Source organism: Zeus faber (genome assembly GCF_960531495.2).
Source record: "Zeus faber genome assembly, chromosome: 8".
NCBI lineage: Eukaryota > Metazoa > Chordata > Actinopteri > Zeiformes > Zeidae > Zeus > Zeus faber.
This window is the reverse complement of record NC_137195.1, coordinates 24,828,309-24,849,471: the sequence shown is the minus strand read 5'-3', so window position 1 is coordinate 24,849,471 and position 21,163 is coordinate 24,828,309. Positions and strand designations below refer to the sequence as shown.

Genomic DNA, 21,163 nt, shown 5'->3' with positions numbered 1-21,163 from the left:
TTTCACAATTTTGCTGGAACGTCAACGGTAAATCAAGCATTGAATATGAATTACGCCAACCATCTTTGTCGTTCTTCTGACTGTAACGTAGCCCTTGTTTCCAGTTCGCCATTAACGATTCTGTCGCGCTCTCGGCCGGGGCGAGTCCCGACCCCCGAACCATTTGGAAAGGATCTGTTCGCTGGGAACGAGTCGTCCCGAGGCTGGCGTCGCTCCTTCCCCTTTTCTCTGGCGGCGCTTAGCAACGTCGCCTGGAGGCAGGTGACCCCGAGGGTACACAGACCCAGCCGTGATAGCGCAGAGTGTGTGAAACGGAGCGGGGGGCCGGGACAGCACCTGTAGGCAAGCAAGACCACGGGACCCCACGGTGCAGGTAGCGTTTAAATATGGGCGGGGAGACCCGGAGGGTGAGGGGAGAAACCCGGCGCTCCAGTCGGACCGCGGGCTCCCGCTGAGGATCGCTCATCTCGACCCGTCCCAGCTTTTACTTCATCCGTGGACTGGAAACGCACGGATCGTGGGGTTGAAAAGGATAGAAGGAGGGGGTGACTGTGGGACAGCATGCAGGATGGAGGCTGCGTTCAAAACGACCGGGTCCAAGTGGCTGCTGCCCGTCAGTCAGTTCTTCGGCTTTCCTCTGGATCAGGTGCGTGTTTCTGCTCGTTCCCCCGCAGCCCCCGAGTAAGGGGGGAGTGGGGGTCCTCTGCAGCCTGCTTGCTATTCACAGTGGAACCCTTGTTTTTTTAAAACTGGCCTGGCTTCTTGAGTGGTCTCACTGGGCCATCTTCGGAAAGTTACTTTCCTGTCTCTTGTTAACAGGGTGTCTGCAAATATGTACACATATAAAGAAAATATTTCTCTCTCTCTCTCTGTATATATACTTTTTTTTTACAAATATTCCGAGTTTTATTTAAAGTGCTCTGAATTTCAACATTATCATATCAAATGTTGCATTATTCTATTTGTGCATGTTTCTTTTTGTCAAAGTGACTCAATATTTCTGAAGTTTCTAACATATCTAAGCCTACCACTTAACCCTAACTTACATACCTTACTTACCTACTAACCTACTCTAGATCAACCCAACTCACTTAATACTTACTTGTCATACGCACACGTAGAGAGAACGCCGAGACACTCCTTAACTTGCCTCTCCAAAGTTCTATGATTTAAGAAGTAATAACATTTATCCCAGTTCCCAATCGCTTACCTTGCTATCTGACCTAAAGGAAACAGTTATAACAGCGGCTCACAGAATCATAACATCACGTCATTATTTAGCAGATTCCTTTGTCCAAAGCGCCTAACAATTGTTCACACATTGATGGACTTTACGGAATGAGAGATGATTCGTCCAAAAAACTGGTTAAAAAGGTCTTTAAAAGTTTTAAAGTGACACGTGCAGACACCCTGGTTAAGGATGCCACACACAAAACATTAGAAGTTACGGGTCTTTTTGCATATCTTTGCATTCTCTCTGTCTTTCTTCTGCCTTCATCGTCTCTCTCTATGCTGTAGGTGAACTTTTTGGCCTGTCAGGTGTTTGCACTTGGTGCTGCGTTCTGGTTTCGCCTCTACCTCGGGCCTGGCCACGCCAGCCCCCTGGCCAGGCACGCTGTGGCCACCCTGTTCGGCCTCGCCTTCGTCATCTTCTGCTTTGGCTGGTGAGGCAACCCCCCCCCCCCCAAAAAAAAAAAAAATAATAATTCTGAAGGAGTGGAGCAGAAGAGAGGGTTAGGGAGTTAGGGAAGGACAGGTTCAGAGCTCAGGGTTTGTGTATTCTATTTTGGGGACCATTATATATAAATAACAGTGGTGTGGAACTGTCAAGTAATGCAATTTATTTCCCACTATTAATGAAATCTGGTGATTTTTGAAGTCTTAATCAAACCGCTTCAATGGAATAATGGTTATTAAATACCCGTATGCATATACATAGATGAAAAATTACCTGTGTAGGGTTAGATGAAATGCTCTGTAGGTAAAGTGCCTGGAAAAAACCCCCAAAAGATTCTAAATGCCATTCTAAGTGCCATTTTACATCATACTTCATTATTGTGTGTGTGTGTGTGTGTGTGTGTGTGTGTGTGTGTGTGTGTGTGTGTGTGTGTGTGTGTGTGTGTGTGTGTGTGTGTGTGTGTGTGTGTGTGTGTGTGTGTGTGTGTGTGTGTGTGTGTGTGTGTGTGTGTGTGCGTGCGTGTTCACCAGGTATTCGGTGCATATATTGATCCTGGTGCTCACCAGCTATGCAATCACCATTAAGGTGGACATCAGCAACGTGCACAGGTGAGTCACGAGAGTTGGGAGCCTGGGTCATGTGATACCCAATCATACCCAATGTTTTTATCACCATGCGCGCACCCGCACACACAAACACGAAAAACACAAAACCAAAGCGAAACAAACGGGGTGAATGGCAGCCGTACCTGCCAGCAAGACCAATCTGCCCACCACATCAGTGAGGACAGACAGAGAGTGTGTGTGTGTGTGCGTGTGTGTGCATGTACAGTATGTCTGCAGGCATGTCTATAGAATGTCTGTTTGCCATTGTGCGTCTGTTTGTGTGGACAAACAAGCTTTTGCTTAATATTTTTGTTTAATTGTTGTTAAACATGTTAAGTGTTTGTGCCTCTAGCTGTTTAAACAGCGCGTTGACAACTTGAAATTGCAAAAAATCTATTTGCCCCCGTGAAGGTGTACGAGGCCTTAATCCTTAAATCCTCAGAACATATTTACTGTTAAAACCTAATTCATAGTTTGACCTCTGCATTTGGAACACTTGCGTTTCAGCCCTAAATCTATACATTTATTGCAAGTTAAGGCTGTTTGCTTCCTGTCTAAATCTTACACGGTGCTCCTTTAAAGATGACCAGGGGGCCACATCATGTTATTGTTTTTCTCCAGAATTTTGCCATTTTTTGTTTTTGTATTGGTCATACCATGTCTAGTTGGTTTCCGTCCAAGCTATAGTGACATTATCACCCCCAGACAGACTTTCAGGTGTGACGTTTTAACGTCCTAAAGGCTTAAAAGGGGAGAACAATTCTCCAAATATTCCAGATGTGGACCTATATTATCTCTCCTCCTTGTGCTCCACCCACGCAGGTGTTCTATGGTTCTGGCCATGGGCTATCTGACCATATGTCAGGTCAGCAGGGTCTTCATCTTCAACTATGGGATACTGTCCACGGACTTCTCTGGGTAACTATCGCCGATGAGTCTCATATCTCTGTCTGAAGTCATTTTCCCTCCTCTCTCCCCCTCTCCCTCTCGCACATTGGTCATGTAAGGTTTTCTGACAGTTGTGTCGTTATCTGGGAATGACTGCCAACGTGCGCTCTACCTGCTTGCACATTCCACCGGCACCACGGCCATGTGTAAATAACACCACTGATTAAAAGTAAAAGGTTTTGGGTACTAACAAGTTGACATTGTCGACCTACGGAGTGGACTTGGCTCTTCTAAGACATAAAGGTTGTTGTGTTGAGCTTTGAAACTCAGTGGGAAACTCTATTTTGCAGGATAGGGTTAGGGTTAAGGTAGTCTAGGCTGACCCTAACCCAGCTGTACACTTGGGTGTACAGCTGGGTTAGGGTCTCTGCTAAGGGTTAGGCATAGTAGTTATTGCTTTAGTTATGCTCAAACAGAACAAACTGTGACATGACAAGGGCTCCTCTCCTGAGTGTGTGTGGGGATGAGGCTTTTACCTGTTGCTCGTTAGACCAACAAACGAGCAACAGGTATAAACTGATCTTGGGCCCCAATTACCTAGACCCAGGACAGGTGTGGCTGCTCAAACAACACCATCCCCACATCACATACCCCCGACAACAAACTGAGGCCAGGGAGAATACCTGCCTGAAGTTTCACCCCCCCAACCAAGCAGAGGACAAAAAAAAAAAAAAGGAATGCCTAAAATACTCTGACTCTGAAACAAGGTTACTATACCTTAAAAGGACAGACTATGGAAACAGGGTTACCATACCTCAAACCAACAAATGTCCAAAAAAAATTCAAGAGAGACTACAGACTGCCCCTTCTTCCCTTCCAGAGCGCGGGGCCTCGGGCTGCTGTGTTGGCTGGGGAAGGCGTGGCTGAATATGACTGTTGCGGGGGCTGCTGGGAGGGGTGGCCTGGCTGTTGGGCGGCTGGGTGCGGTAGCTAGCTGCCGGCGGTTACCTGTGGTGGTTGCTGCGGCTGCTTCTCCCCCGGTCCTCTGCCGGACACCCTGCGTGCTGCTGCTGCCAGTCTGGAGAGGTCTGCTGCTGTGTCCCTAGCCAGTGCCGGAGAGTCCCTGTTCAGGTGCCAGTGTGGCCATTTCACCTACCACACGCCACCCAAGTGGCGTTTTCAAGGACCTCCGGCACAGAGACACAGGCAACGTGGTTTCAGAAACACAGTTTATTGTAGAGAGTGGGCTAGTTGGAACAAGCCCAGGAGCAGATGGACATGTGTCATGACAAGGGCTCCTCTCCTGAGTGTGTGTGGGGATGGGGCTTTTACCTGTTGCTCGTTAGACCAACCAACGAGCAAGAGGTATGCAGCCAATCTGATTCTGGGCCCCAATTACCTAGCCCCAGGACAGGTGTGGCTGCTCAAACCACACCATCCCCACACCACACCGAAGTTCTGTCATCTGAGGTTCCCAAATCGGCGCTCTGTGAATATGTGCGGGGACGTTTTGGAGCGGACCGAGGGACTCTCCTACCATGTCAGACCAGATGTTACTGAAAATTCGATCTGACCGATTCTTTTGTTAATCGCTCTCCTTTTGCCGGGATGGGGGCCGCGCCGGGCTCGGGTTAGGAGGAGGGTGAGTTTGAGTTCAAATTGGCGTTTGAGGAAGACCCGCCACGTCAGCTCCGGGGGGGGGGGCGGCCTCATCCCCACAGCGCGCTGCGGCCGGGGAGAGAGCGGAGGAAGCACTGGTGCGCTTGCTGTGCGATTGGCTGTTCGTAACACAGGGTTGTTTCTCTGCTCTGTACAATTGGTTGTTCGTGTCACATGTTTTGTAAAATGCAGCACGAGTAACAGTTTTCCGAGTTTCTTTTAAATGCAGCCCCGGCTCAAGCTGTCTGTCTAGATGTCGTACGCTCAAGTGGCTGGAGGGGAATGAGTTCCGAGAGACGAAGCTTAGACTTAAAAAACTTTGGAATATAATGTCACAAAGCGGCCCGCTCCCGAAACGAATTAAATTACGGCAGTTTTTTCACAAATTTTTGCTCCAAATGTAGGTCGATATTGATCAAAGTCGAAGGACAAGAGGGCTGAAACGTCCCAGGTTCTAACGAGGTTCTCAACCATGTCTCTGCGTACTGCTGTCGTGTTTCAGACACTTTTTACCCGAAAAACTCAGAGATTAAAAATAAAAAAGCGCAGAGCAATAACAATGTCCTGGGTCCAGGACCACTCATAATAGCATTCAATAGCTTACTGGTGAATACTATCGCTTGTCCTTCGTAACACGACGAGCCACCTGTGGCATCTTTCTATATCCATCCTTGGAAATGAATTAAATATGCGTCCTTCTAGCTTTGCCTGCTGGTAATTGGAGCTCCAGGGGACAGGACACCATGGGTATCGTTTTGGCTCTTTAAATTCTGAAAACGGGTGGTATTCCCCTTTAAACTGCTGTTTTTCAATGCGTGTGTTGGCCATCCCGGGTTGACTTCTTCTTGCTTCTTCTTAATTGACTTTGCAGGGCTCCGCCCATTTTTCAGTCAGACTGTGGAATGTGCTGGCTGGCTGGCTTATTTCTACCGTGTGTGGCTCTCGTGATAGGCAGCCACGCCCATGACCCAACCTCATCAGGGTGAGATATTGAATTAGTTAGCTGCTTTTAGATGGGGTTAGATACAGAATACCAGTCCCTGTGTCTCTAACAGGGATGGTATTAAGACGTGGAGGCTTCCAACTCCAGTATAGAATTTCGTGTGGGTTTTTTAATGGAGAGATAGATAAGTGATTAATATTTCTATCAAGGTAGCTTTCAATGCCTTTTTGGGATTTTTACTGTCCTAAGGATACGAGATTAGGTTGGTGGAGAAGCCTGAGAACAGCAACGCTGTGGATTTTGCTCTAATTTACGTGGGGACAATCATGAACTTAACACAGATCTCAACTTGTGCTTTCCGTTACGTTTATTCCCTCCGTTGTGGTTCTTTCAAGGGGATTGTGTTTAGCAAACGAAAGAATATGCATGGAGGACAGTTTTGAATTGAATAGACCAGTGATCCAACCCTTTTCACTTCAAGGACGCTCAATCTGATAAGCATTAGGCCCATTTTACCCCATTTGGACCCCAATCTTCTGAGAAGCTTTTTGGCGTTAGATATGATTTATTGCAAACCTCCATATCCTCCAGTCTGCACAATGGAGAAGAAGAATATTGAGAATTGGGAGAAATTTGCCTAATCAGAGAAACATCTCAGCTAGCAAAGCAGAGAGTTGGGTGGCACGCACAGAGGTGGCGCTCTGCCAACCCCTTTTATTGACCCTGGCACTGCCAGCCACAAGGCCTGCCTCCCTGCCTTGGTACGCCACGCTGGGCACACAATAGAGCCCTGTGTGTGTGTGTGTGTGTGTGTGTGTGTGTGTGTGTGTGTGTGTGTGTGTGTGTGTGTGTGTGTGTGTGTGTGTGTGTGTGTGTGTGTGTGTGTGTGTGTGTGTGTGTGTGTGTGTGTGCGCTAGAGAAACTGGCACACACTCACGACCGGAAAACAATGTATGTATACATGTTTGCATGCTAGAACACACACACACACATACACACATTCCTGAGACAGCAGAGAGGCCTCTATCTGTGAATGGAATTAGAGCAGAGGGTGTTGGACTGCTCTAGAATCTGCATTTAGGCTGAACAACACAGGCCTCTCTACTTACTCTCTGTCCTGTCATAAACACTAGTCACACTAGCCTAAGGTCGCTGCATTTTTGGAATATGCTGGTTCCATAGCTCAACTTAGCGTCGGCCATGAAAAGCCTATACTTCATGAGGTCTTTGTCAATGCACTATAAGATGGTGAATGATGATCTCGGCTGAGTTGTCACTTTTCACGTGTCGCTCTTTGTTCGTACTACTTGAATGCATCAGCATTTTATCAAAGGTTAAAACCTTTGATAAAATGCCTGATGCGTTCAAGTAGGAAATTCCATAGCATTCAGAATTACTTTCCAGTGGTATAAGTTATAAGTTGTCAAAGCTGTTTGAGTATTGATTGCCACAGTAGTATATTGCTCTCATCACGAAGGAAGTACTTCTCTTAAGTCTGTCAAAGAAAAGCATTATATAAGTATAAGGGTCGTCAACGATTAAAATAATGAATCGCACGATATCGGTGTTAATTAATTAATTGCAATCTACTGCCAGCTTTTCAGTACATACCATCTGACGTGCATTACAAAAATATTTCAAGGAACAATACAGAAACAAGTCTGATACAGAAATTACATATTTCAATTTATTAGTGACTATGGTGGTATTAAATTTAAGCAGGAAAAAGGTTGAAATTTTCAAATCAATTCGGAAATTGAGATAATAGAATTTAATTGGATCAGAGTTTTTTTTGACATTTTTTTAAATATGTAAATATTTTTTATTTAAATATTTTATTATTTTAATCTTATTTTTTATATTTTTTTTTCTATAATTGAATGTATTTTTTATTTTTAACCCAGCCCTCCACTTATTTTCACTCATCTCACCGTAGTTCACTCACCTAAAACAATTCAAGTTCAAACGTTAGTTGTGTGTTTATCTGCCCTCGCCAGGCCCCTTATGATAGTGACCCAGAAGATCACCACACTGGCATTCCAGCTACATGATGGTAAGAGCGAGGACACACACATGCGCGTACACACACACACACACACACCCACACACACACATACACACGGGGAAACTGTAAGTAACACTTAAAATCTGTGGTTCTCAACTCTGCTCCTCGGGACCCTGAGCATCACCGGTTTTCCATCCAACCGGTGGTTCTTAATTGAATTCTCCTGGAGTCCCGGGACCGAATCAATACCACCAATGCCGTGGGGCTTCGATGGAAACTAACAGTAATTCGGTCTTCAAGGACCTGAATTGAGAACCGCTGCTCAAATTAATAATTGTGGACGGGAGAGACCTTGGAAGTAGTTCACTAAACTCCATTACCATCTCCTGTGTGTTTCTAGGCCTTTGCAAGAAGCCGGAGGAACTGAGCACAGAGCAGCGGAGTCTGGCAGTAAAGTACGTATCCAACACGGCAAAGATTGGGGGTCTCGATTTTTCCTTTCGATTTGAAGACAGACAAAGAACAACAACACCCAGAACACTCATTCTTATTAGCGACGCAAGAAGTGTGAACGATTTGTTCATCGCGAACAACTCTTTGAAATTTCTCAGGAGTCGGGAGTCGCTCCAGTAAAAGTCACTGGGCGTGATTGGGGTGAGTAAGAGAGTGAGAGAGAGAGAGTGAGCGAGTGAATCTTCAAATCGTGAGAAACAACTTGAAAATAACCACTGGGAATGAAATGAATGTGGGGGGAAAAAAGTCAAGGCATTGGCCATAATTCATATTGAATGTGATTGATTCAGACTTTGCATTCTACCGAACTAAATAGTTGTGACATAATGAAATGATTCCTGTGAGAATTCCGCTCACACCATGCGTTGCACCAACTGAGTCGAACGAACGAGTCTGAAAAATCGAACTACTCTTCTTACAGAGTGACTCGTCAAGGAGCGAATCTCAAAAAAGAGCCGAACTTTTCATCTGTAATTCTCATAAGGGTTGATGATTGTTCTGGACCCTGCAAAACGAAGGCCAGAAGATGTCCTTGTCCGTGACCTTCCTCCTCTCATGTCGCCTGTATTGATTAACCAAGCGGGCATCTAGTTTGCGGTAAACAAGACGTGTGTGTGAAATCCCCATCGGCCCTATTGATCTAAACTTGGATTAAAAACCTGGACAATAAATGATCATTTTTTGTTTCTTTTTACCCCCCACCAGCCGCCAACAACACTGACGAGGAGTTGAAGCTATGGTATTTATATATAAATAAGCATGTAGTTAACTTATAAAAGAAGGCATGGAAACACTCCCTTGTTCGAACGCCAAGAGACGAGCCTGCGCCATGCATGTCAACTCAGAAAAGTGGGAAACATCAGTGCTCATGTTGCATCATTTTATCCGATATCTCTCAATTTTTCACTCACAATGCTATCTGAATTTTGAAGGATGATATACGGTATATTACAAATGACATATTTTACAAAACATCTGTCAAACTGGATATGACAACCCTCATACAATTTATTTTGGTCAAAACGTGTATGTAAATAATTTGATGGGATTAATTGAATGCCATTCCTATAGCAACTCTATTTGAAATATTGTATTAAAACAACCTAGTAGTCAGTAAAAAAATAATAAGGCTTCAAAAAAGGCCTACGGTACCCATAAAGAAAAGAAAAAATATTTCCATTTCCGTTAAAGAAAAAATTCCTTTTCGTTTTAACTTCAGGAGACAACAGTACTCCCATCTGACATGGCAAATAAGGAAGCTGTCTGGAGATTCCTGTCAGTCTACTCATATAAATGTTTTTCCTCTTGTTGTCCCTTCTGCAGCATCAAGCCCTCGCTCCTCGAGTACCTGAGCTACAACCTGAACTTCCTGAGCATCCTGGTGGGGCCATGCAGCAACTACAAGGATTATATCGACTTCATCGAGGGCCGGCACGTCCAGCGGAGGCTCCGGCGGCACTCGGGGGCCTGCAACGGCCAGAACGGCTACGACAAGAGCCCCGAACCCTCGCCCCTGGTACGTAGCACAAGTTACAGGATTCCTAGCGTCCTGGGGAAGTTTGGGCTGAAGTGCTCTCGTTGCTGTTTTCCCCTGGGGGGGGGATGAATCAATGGGAAGTCTGTTATATTTTAGTTATTAGTCCTGAAATCGTCTTGTTTATTTTCATTGCATTAAAAAAATAATAATAATAAATAAATACTTAAAAATAATTTAATTGTAATATTTAATTATAATCTAAAGTTCAGTTGATTTTATATAAGATTGAACTAAATTAAAATGTGAACTAGTATGTAGGATTGTAAAACAGCCATGCAATAAAGTGTTCATAAACGAAAATAATCAAAATGCAAACATTAATACTCAAAAAAAACTTCTGATTAAACCAAGTTGGAAATGACTCTGGGGACAACCCCTGTTGCTACGGTCATAATCATTGCAAACATGAGTATATTACTACTAATTATTATTAGTATTTACACAAATGTACACAATGCTGACAAACAGCACTGGAGTAGCACAGATATTACAGAGAAATCAAGGCTTATTGAATTAACTCACTGAAAGTAGCGCACGCGATTTTGAAGTTTTGGAAAAGACTTTGATCACGGTGTTTCCTCTAGAAATCTGTCAGTGGCTTGGAGCGGTGTGATACTTTGCTTGGATAACCAACCAAAGCCATGACACAGCGGCATACACTGCTAAATATGAGCTTTTTTGATACTGATTTATTCAGCATTTTGTCAATAGACTTTGCTATTTGCCAATATAAATCAAGCTCTGTTGTAAAGCAAAATATGAAAATGTGTTGAAAACATTTTCCAAATATATACAGTATGTCACAAGCTGCAACTAGATTCTGTATTCCTCAAATTAAAACAAGCTGTGAATATAATGACCACAGACAAAACCCATTCAGATGTGTGAAGATTGAGTTTTAAATAAATTCAAAGCTCTGTAAATATTTAAACAGATGTCAAAGCAATTCACAACCTGTAAATATGTGTTCTGTTTTGCAAGTACGCAAACACGTTGTGTAAATATGTGTTCCAACTGATGAAATAATAATAATAAACAAACCAACTAAACTAATAAACTAATAAAGTTAGAATAAATGAATTGTAGAGGTGAAAATTAAAGTTCTGCAACTTTTTAATATGACATTTTCTGAAAAGATAATCCCGTTTTTTGAAGGTTAAATTAGTTGTCCTAATGGACTGCAGCAATGTTTTTTTTTTTTTTTTTTAAATTGGTGATGCAAGATTTGCAAACGATTCGTTCCTCGTGTACAAATCTTTTAAATGACTCGGGAGCCTGGAGCCACTCCGCCAAAAGAGTTGTTTGTTTGCGAGTCGGTAACTGCAGCCAGACACACAGGCTCGACTGAGAATCTACTCTCGAAACGAAAAGAGCCGTGAGCCCTGAGTCAGACATGTGCCTTTCGGCCCCGCAGCCCAACAAGCGCGTTGCGTGGGTGAGAGGGAAAAGGATGAAATGAATGTGAATAAAAGGTGGACTTTTATGGCATAACTCGTATTGAATTTGACTGATTAACACTTTGCATTCCCTAACATTCACAGTTTTGACAGAATTCAGTGATTCTTGAGAGAATTCCATTTACAACTGGGACTGTGACTCTGCCGACTCCACCGAATGAACACACAAAAGCCCCTTTCCCACATGGAGTGAATGCCCCACTCTTGACATAGTATAGTTTCCGGGAAAATGCCGGTACATGTGTGAATGGAAAACAGTAACATTGCTGCAACAAGCACGTCAAGTAGGAGTGGAACCAAATCCAAATACCAGCAAAGCAAAAATAGTGGCTTTTTATGAATATTTATTTTGTACAAATATTTCAAAAATGCATTGTTTTCGGGGGAAAAAAAAACAAACAAAAAAAAAAAACATTCTGAAAAAACGGTGGGTTTGATCTAAACCCCGGAGCTCGGCTGCAAAGACGAGAAACTGCAACACGTCCAGTCTCGACGGAGACAGGTCTGTGTTTCTTAAAAATGCCACTCAGAAACCTGGACGTATCTTTTAGAGTTGGGGGTGCGGTGCAGGGACATCGGCGCACAAGCGCTTCGCTTGCCCGGCGGCTGGAGGCGGAGCCGGAGAGGGAGCGAGCGGACAGGGAGAGGTAGAACGGGTGGAGCGCGAGTGTGGAACAGCGGGTTAGGGTTATTGTGTCCAGGGCCATACGGAACTTCTCCGTAAAGGACAATTTGTGAGTCGGAAAAATGGAACGAATAATTTTAAATTGTCAGTCGTAAAGAGCCCAATCTCCAAAACGAGCCTAGTTCGGCAAATTGAATCTGAACCCAGCCTTTAGTCCACAATTTTACAGCCCATAATCCCTCCCTTCTCTCTCCAGACAGCAGTGTGTCATAAACTGCTGGTGTGCTGCGGCTGTCTGCTGTTCTTCCTCACAGTGACCAGAGCGCTACCGATCTCGTACAACGTTGACGCCCGCTTCCTAAGCCACGCCCCCTTCCTCACCCGCCTCACCTACGCCCTGTTCTCCATCCAGGCGGCGCGGCCCAAATTCTACTTCGCGTGGACGTTGGGTGAGCTCTTCGAACCCCGCTGTGACTACAATTGCCGTTGCTCCGCCAAAGACGTGTGTTAGCCTCACGTTCATTTTATTTCCTCCCGCCGTCAGCCGACGCCATCAACAACGCCGCGGGTTACGGTTTTAAAGGAATGGATGACAATGGAAAGCCATCCTGGGATCTGATCTGCAACCTCAACATCTGGGGGATTGAGGTACACGGAACGAGTCAAACCTGTTGCGATCAGTGAAGGCGGACCCGAACGCGGGCCCAGGCAATGGAATTGGGTAATACGAAAAAGGGGTTTAGAGGAAAGAGGAAAACGCGTGGAAATACAAGGGAAATAACTGGAGACACGACCAGGGCCGTGACAAAATCATTGCGATCAAGCGATGTTTTTTTTCCCCACGTACACATTTCATAAAGCAGGGCTGCTCATACCGAAGTATAAAGGCCGAAGTATTTTATGTTATAATAATGCTATAAAATGACATACATCCCCACACTCAGTGGTTAGCACTGTTGCCTCACAGCAAGGTCTTGGGTTCAGATCCCGGTCGTCCCAGGTCCTCTCTGTTTGGAGTTTGCATGTTTCCTCCGGGCGCTCCGGTTTCCCCTCACCATTAGAAGACGGGTACGTTCGGGGTTAATACTCCCGTCGGTGCCCCCGACCAAGGCACTGGCGAAACAGCAGGAGTTGGTCTGCGGGCGCTGCACTGTGGCTGCCCACTGCTCCTAGGTATGGATGGGTCAAATGCAGAGGACAAATTTCGTTGTACCCCTACTTTTACAATGACAATATAGAGATTTTCTATTCTATTCTTTCTTTAACACAGTGGAGAATGCAACCAACTATATCACACGCGGAAGAAATTGTTACTTTCTACAGTGTTCTGTCTCCACATTTGGATTGAGGATTATTTTTCAAAGTTTTTGCTTTACTTCTTGCATTGCATCACATTGATATTTAAGCCCAGCTTGAACCCTCATGTAAGTTGGCTTTATTGATATTAGTTGAAGGTGGCCCTCTATAGACCCTGCAAGCAAATGAGGAAAATTTGGAAAATCGCTGAAGTCATTACAGTGATTAAAATATGGGATTTCCGGTTGACATGCTACATTTTTGCATTGTGGGATGTCCACAGGCACAATTTAATTGCGATTCATCATATCATATGATATGGATTTTTGGGGCAAAATAAAGCACCAAAAAAGACATAGATTTTCATATTTGGCATAGGTGCAAAAACATTATGATGTGTAGGATCTGTCCAGATAAGGATGATATAAGCAATATATTATACTGTATATTACATGTAGACTTTATTATGGTGTTGTTCTTCCGAGTGCTTTGCGATTTCTAAGGTGAGTCGTGGATATTGACTCGTATTGACTATTGGGTCCACTCCATAACTAGGAATAACTACACGCTGTGCAGCTATCTATCTGAGTACAGTGTCGGGAAAGGAGTGAAGGCCCCTTCATTATTATGCCAAAATGCATTGTTTCCTATTTTAAGAAATCCATTCTCTTCTTCAGACCGCGACCAGTTTTAAGACCTTCATAGACAACTGGAACATTCAGACGGGAGTCTGGCTCAAAACGTAAGTGCTGCTGCGTGTCTGCTCCAATTGGTACGCCAGGGAACCTCGACGAGTTTCATCCCTTCTCATTATTGTAAGGATAAGATAAAACGTTATTAATCCCAGGGGAAATTCAGGAAACAATTACGCTGAGTGTCTCTCCGACGTCCCCCTGCTCTGCTCCCCTGCATTCAAACCCGCTTCCTTGTGTCACTCAAACTGCTCTCTATCGTTGTCGTCCCACAAATGAAAAATGAAGTCAGACTGAAAACTTGTTCGCTTTTCAGGGAAGGCGCACAAATGTTTATTTTTCAAATTAGCTTGAGTGTTAATCAATCCCTATTGATCATACATGACGAGTGCATGTATGTCATGAGCTTTTTTCATCAATGCTTACGCCATAAAGTTCAGGCTTGTGAGGTTCTTTCAATTATAATAAAAACAAGGAGACCCTAAGGAAGGGGAGGAAGGTGAGAAATCCCCCGAAACTGTTTTTGAATGATCTTGCATTAAAAAAATATCTCATATTTGGCATTTAACAAATGACAATTTACCAATTAGTAGGAATGACTAATGTAATTGTTTTGTATTCAGTGGTGTTACAGAGACTTGCTTGATACTATCGAAACTATAAATGTGTAACTACAATGTAATCATACCACATATCATATTTATGCTAAATTAAACACTAACATAAAATATGTTTGTTTCTATGAATGTAGTACTTCTGAAATAATTTATTTATTTATTTTTTGTATTTTTTGAATAAGAAAATGGAATTTAAGCTTTAAGAATTTTGAGTTTGAGTTCAAACCATTCTTCAATTCAAACCATAAAAACATGGCCAAAAATTGCAGGTACTAACAGATCGACGAGATACATTTTCCTCTCATGCAGTTTTGTACATATTCACACACTCTTACACACATGTTGTCCGTCGCTCTGAAATAAATGGATGGACTCGCCGGATGGACTAACTCTCTGCTCTGCCCAGCGTGTGCTACGACCGGGCGCCGCGGTACCGCATGGCCCTGACCTTTGTCCTGTCGGCGCTGTGGCACGGTGTTTACCCCGGGTACTACTTCACCTTCATCACCGCCATCCCCATCACCACGGCGGCACGAGCGGTGAGCTCCCCCACTCGACGGGGTCGAACACCCAAACTGTTTTCAGTCTCAAAGTGATGTGGTTTTCCGAGCGGGAAGTGAAATATTTACGACCGGCGTGTGAAATTATGCAGTGAAGCCGGTCATAATATGAGCGCCATCTACTGGTTGAAATTCCAGTCCATTCCCCACCAACCGCCCACAGTATGAGACCTAACTGACCTGACTTTTATTTCGATTTTTATTGTGCACTTAGCGGAGGTTCAAAGCAGGGGGTGAAATGACTCTTAATAACTTACGACAGGTCTACAGCATGAAAACAAAGCCAAAATGACGCCACTTTTCCGTTAAATATCGCAATCCCAGATTCCTAAAAAAAAATTCGAACAACGGGGAAAGGAGGTAGAAGGAGCTGAGATATGGATTTGTGAGAAGAGGAAAGTTATTTGTTATTATTTAAAGTTACTTTTGTCGTTTCATGACCTCGGCCAAGGCTTCCCAAACTGGGGTCCAAGGCCCCTCGTGATCCTTCGTGAAATTTCAGGGGGTCCACAAAAAAATATGTTGCGTACATTTTGTTTTGCAAATATTTTAATATATTTTCACAAAATGTACTCCATCTACCCTCCGCTTTTTTGACTTTCACCTCTTCAACATGGTTTCGAAAAGAGCGTATCAAATTTCTTTGTGTTTCCAGGCTATTTTTAGCGCCGTAATCTCAGTTAATGCAGCTTTAAATTGAGCCATTTTTTTTCCCGTGGAGAGCAAAGCACAAGAACAGCTTCCTTTCTCCCTCCATTCATATGCCTCTCCTCAGCAGCGTTCAGTCATTAATCGACGTCCTGACCCCCCCGTCCCTCGCTCCCCGTCATTCCTCCTTTCCGTTCAACCAGGTACGCAGGTCTTTCCGCCACTACTTCCTCTGGTCCAGAGGTGTCAAACTGGGCTACGACGTCCTCACGTGGGCGGCCACTCAGCTGGCGATCTGCTACACCGTCATGCCTTTCCTACTGCTGGCAGTGGAACCCACCATGACTTACTACAGGTAGGCTGGGAATTTGAATTTGGCGGTGGATTTCTTGTTGATCGGTAAAAAGGGCGTATTATAGCCCTATTTGTTTTTCTTTTTTGCACCGCTTGCTTTGAGGAAGTGTTAAAAGCAGCCACTCAACAGCTGATAGACGGCCATGAAAGCACGCTCACACGCCTCTTTGGCAGGAAGTAATCCATTCTGATTTACTTCCTGTACATACTGTGTGTATGCGGCGTTAAAGGATAGGTTCTTTTTTTCAACCCGGGCCTTATTAACATTGCCATAATTTATTATTAGCTGTTCATAGAACAACCTCGCTGAGCGCTTTACTGCTGAGAAACCTACCACCCTGCTGCAACTTCTCACTGTGCTTTAATGCAGTGCGATGGGGCAAACGTTCAAGTTTCTCGATAGTAGTGTGTGAGGTGAGGTTGTGCTGTGTACATTTATAAACGATGGGAACCAACAGTTTAAGGCCTGGCTGGAAAATGAGCGAACCTATCCTTTAATATTGTATGTCAATATGCACAATTGCACAATTCTTTTATTTTTTGTATTTTGTTTTCCATTTTTTTCCTCCTTTGCAGGGAGGGAGATATTTTGACAAGTGATATTTTTCATATTTTCGTGTTGTCTTGCAGAGGTATTATAATGTTGTGAAATTGAGACATCAAATTGTGAATATTTGGTAGGCAAAATTAATCCCCACAAGAAAATATGACTTAAAACGAAAAATATTAGAGGGAGTTTTATTAAAGTTTTATTTTAGGATATGACACCTGCCATTTCCAAACAGTTCAATGTCATTAACTTGTGACAGGTAACGTGATATACAAGCAGAGAACTAAAAGTCGTCCTAATAATAACCCCACCCCCCGGCCCTCCATTTTATCCACCGATCCGCCTGACTTCCCCCTCTCCATTCCTCTCCTCTCTCCCAGATCCATGTTCTTCCACGTGCACGTAATCAGCATTCTGGCTGCGATCGTCCTGCATCAGAAGCACAAACCCAGGGACCCCAAACCTTTGTCCTCCTCGTCCCCCTCCCCGTGCCCCCGGTCCCCGTGCCAGGACGCCCTCTCCAACAATGTCAAGGCCGACCGAAACTAACTACCCCCTCCCCGAACAAACCCTTGAGGAAACTCAAAATGTGAGGGAAACGCTGTGATGATGTCATTATTTCATGGTGAATACATAAAAAGGGACTGAATAGTAGTAGGAATAACACGCCCGGCACAAACGGAAACATGACTTTAACCCCATGCCACCTTCCCTGAAGGAAACCTCACGGACTGACCCACCCGTTCTCCCCCGCTGCCCTTCACACCCACTTTAACTGCCCTCCACACTCCACGCTCCATCCTTAGACAACACGGCGTCTATCTGTAGTACGACGTGCACGCGGGCATTAACTTGCTCCGGCAAAAACAAACGTGCACATACTTTCTCTCGGGCCTGGCCACAAAGGCCGCCTTGTGCCACTGAAACAAAAGGACATGCGTCGGGAGGAGAGAGCCCGCGAGTAGGTGTGTGTGCACAATAACCTCGACTGTACGCGCAGCAGATTCTCTCCGCCCAAGCTGCTAGACTCCACGCAGTCAGTTTTCAAAAAGCCGTATTCTCCGAGGAGTCGAGGAGCTAACTAGCTGCCTATTTATTTGCAACGGTTTTGGACGAACAACAAAATGTTGCTTCCGTCTTAGCAACGCACACGACTCCCACTGCTGTTTCTCTTCTTCCTCTTCTACTGCTGAAGCTGTGGAAAGATCATATTTAGTCGTTCCTCTGCATGTGAACGGTGCTGGAAACCCAGAGACACGGCCATGCAGAAGCTCCGGACGTTATAGACGTTGGACCTTTAAAAGGTCAACGCAGGGCTGCGCTGTGGAGGTTGAGCTGTAGTCGGACCAGCAGGGAGATCCAGAGACATCTGCTGGTGGCTCCGACCCTCTGTCCCTGATACTTCATATTGTTTTTATTTATTAAACCCCCCTTGGCTTCAGCTGTTCTCCTGAGAGCCCCAGTCAGTTCTCGTAAAAATGCCACCGAGTGCAGCCGAAGGATCCCTGCAGACGGGCTCTTTTCAAAACCACGACCGGTGCCGAATTTGGAATGCAAGTTTAAATGCATTCATTTGGTGAAAGCAGGATTGTCATTTATGATGATCAATCTGCAAAGGTCGAATCGTTGCCAACACCCTGACCGATCGGATGATGAACTTCTTGAATTGGAGGTTTGCAATAACAGCAGTTCGATACATATCTAGGCACGGTGTTCACCATCTGGGGCAGATATAATTATTTGGAATCGCCTTTCAAGCGACACCATAGCCGCTCTGGGATCTGGTTCTCCAGGATGAAGGCTCTAACTTGCTTGATGGAAATCAGTTTTTCAGCCCCTGTGTGCGTGGGTCTGTGTGTCCATCTATGTGTTCATGTGTGATATGGTGTTCAATCCAAGCAATCTCAATGCATCACCTTGTTTAAAAAAAAAAAAAAAAAAGAGAAAAAAAAAAAGATGGATTTGGATTTTGACCAACGTGGGTATTTAGGGACGAATTTGGGGCTCTTGGCTCATTCTCAAAGTTGAAGATGTTCTTAATCCGTAACTTGCCACGGCACAGATCTGACCTCGTCAAATACGTCCGCATTGGGAAACTAATATGTACTTTATTTTATTCCAGTTAGATGGGATCATGGCTGTTTGAAAACGGAGCCGTTTTTTTGCCTTTCTAAAAACTAGCAACCCACAGCTGCAGTACGGCTGTGATACTATAACAATAAAACTAAAACACGAGCTGCAACGTTAGCAACAAACGATTTAATCCATTCCCCAGAGGAATCTTTGCCGTCTCCTGTCAGAGTAAAGAAAACACTACACCGATATTTCACCACAGATACATATTTAAAATGTTTTAACCGCACATAACCCCTCTAGTTTAATATTTTTGTAGTTTCCCTAGCATGGTGATGCCCTGTAGGAACTGATCTCTACGTAGTGTTTTTCCCCTCTGCGGTGAATCGTCGCAGCAGGAACACTGTATCTCACGCTTTTATTTATTTTATTGTTTTAAAATGTGGGGAAGAGATTTATTATTAACAGAATGAATATGAGCGGTCAGCATTTGCAGCTATTTTAAGTTAACACTAGTTTGATGTCAATATTAATATTTTTATATGCTTATCTAATGCATTTTTCAAGTGTATATGTATAATCTAAAGAGTTGTGCATATGAAGGAAAGAATGTGAATGGGTGTTCGACGAAGCTCAACATGGATTAATAAAGTTGGATACCAGCAGAAACATGTTGTAAATTCTGTTGTTTCTTTTGGTTTTGTTTTTTGTTTTTTTCAATTAAATCTATTTTTTCTTTGTCCTTGGGCCTTTTTCCTGCTTTATTCACTTAATTTTCTATTCCTTTGTACCCCTGTTTGCCTTTAAATATAATGCTATTTTCAGAGCTTGCTGAAGGGAATTCATATTTTTCTGAACTCCTTTGTAGTTTGGGGTGAAGTTCTGAGACAAGATCGTCTGTGTTGTTGCTCTCCTTCCTCTTATTTATAATCGGTGTTTTTGATATTTGCCAATCTCTGTACGTTTCTTATTTGAATTTAAGCAGGTATCGGTTTGACTGTAAGAGAAGGTTCGGGGCATCTACTGCTGATTTGACCACAGCGATAAGAGCACTGCGGTTGGGTGACATTTCACCGATAAGACAGTCTAATCAGACCCTCTCCATGCAATGTGAGGTCCCAGGGCACCGGGCTACTGGTGGCTCCTAAATACTGGATGAGCAGATCCCACATGTCCCTTTTCCTGCGGTCCCTTGCCCCCCGGACACAAACATGGAGCCGTTGTGCTGTTTTGATGCTACGCTAGTTAATGAAAGCCCTGTGGGCTTCATTAGCAGGACGCCGCCAGACAACTTCCATTGAGAAATATTTGATAACAAAAAGGAAATGGGTTTGTTTTCCTTTCTCTTAGATATGCCTCGCAAGATGCAAGGGTTTTCCTAGTCACTTCTAGGTTTGTTAGAACTATGGAAGAATGTGGAGTATGTTTTCTCAAAAGGCCACAAATACAAAAATTTACAATTTCATTGATAGAGTAGTTCTAGCCAAGCTGAAACGTTTATTTTCGGGGGGGGTTCACAATTTTCTCATGCCCTCGCTTGATAGGTTGTCTCACCAAGAACGACAGAACAGCTTTTCCTCCTCTCCCTGCATCGCAAATGACAGCGCAGCATCCCAGAAAGATTAGGGGCTGTCAGCCGGTTTCAGTGTCACACCTGGGGCCCAAACCTGGTTTGCCCGTTTCCTGTGGTAACGTGATGTCAACTAGAAACGGACGGAATCAAAAGATTTTACATTTTTAGGACAAGCCCTATTGGGATCAGTCAGACCAGAACATTGACAATGTTGATTAAATTGTGTGAAAACAAACCGTGATAGATAAAGGAAATGTGAGAAATGTTTTCCTCGTTGAAAGTTTGACCATGATGTCAATGGGATACACAGCCTCGGTGTCACTATGAGGCGAACCCATGCCCAGGACACACAGAGAGTCAGAAATGGGTGCAAATAAGAACTAGGGTTTATTGAAGGGAACAAGGGGGTAAGGTAATAGCAAGCACAGCAGGCAGGGAAGGTCAGGCAGACAGGCGAGGAAGGTCAGGCAGGACAGGCGGGGAACCGGAGAGTTGCTCAGTCGTAGTCTTGACAACGATCTGGCAAAAACAGAGTGACCGGGGAACTGGTTATATACTGGTTGAGTAATGAGTAAGGTGAAGACAGCTCCTGACCAGGTAGAGGGAGTGGGCTTCAGGGGAAAAAAAACCCTCAGGCGGACGGCACGGGAGCTGGAAACCCACCCAGGCAAACAGGGCAGATAGGTGGAGTCATTCCGGAGGGCGACCAGGGGGCAAGGCAAGTTAAGGGGACAGCTCGGGAGGTCGACCCCGTAGTTGGTGCCGCTTAGAAGGGTGACCAAAAGGCTGGGGGTCGACGGAGAAGGCGACGGCCAGACGTCTGGCTGGACGTCGGCGGGGAAAGCCCGACTGGGTGACAGTCCAGGAGACCAGGGTAGACAGGGAAACAG

The 21,163-nt window shown here is 44.4% G+C and overlaps 1 protein-coding gene across 1 annotated transcript; it reads left to right on the top strand.

Annotated features, from left to right (window-relative positions):
• Nucleotides 1–568: 568 nt before the first annotated feature.
• Nucleotides 569–19,442, top strand: mboat1 (membrane bound O-acyltransferase domain containing 1; the record flags this gene model as incomplete). The annotated part of the gene is made up of 13 exons (XM_080004864.1): nucleotides 569–646; nucleotides 1,519–1,664; nucleotides 2,209–2,286; nucleotides 3,106–3,201; nucleotides 7,771–7,826; nucleotides 8,179–8,233; nucleotides 9,615–9,807; nucleotides 12,167–12,359; nucleotides 12,455–12,558; nucleotides 13,884–13,948; nucleotides 14,922–15,054; nucleotides 15,927–16,078; nucleotides 17,008–19,442. The coding sequence occupies 13 exons, from the start codon at nucleotides 569–571 to the stop codon at nucleotides 17,174–17,176; spliced, it is 1,518 nt and encodes a 505-aa protein (XP_079860990.1). The 3' UTR covers nucleotides 17,177–19,442.
• Nucleotides 19,443–21,163: the final 1,721 nt, after the last annotated feature.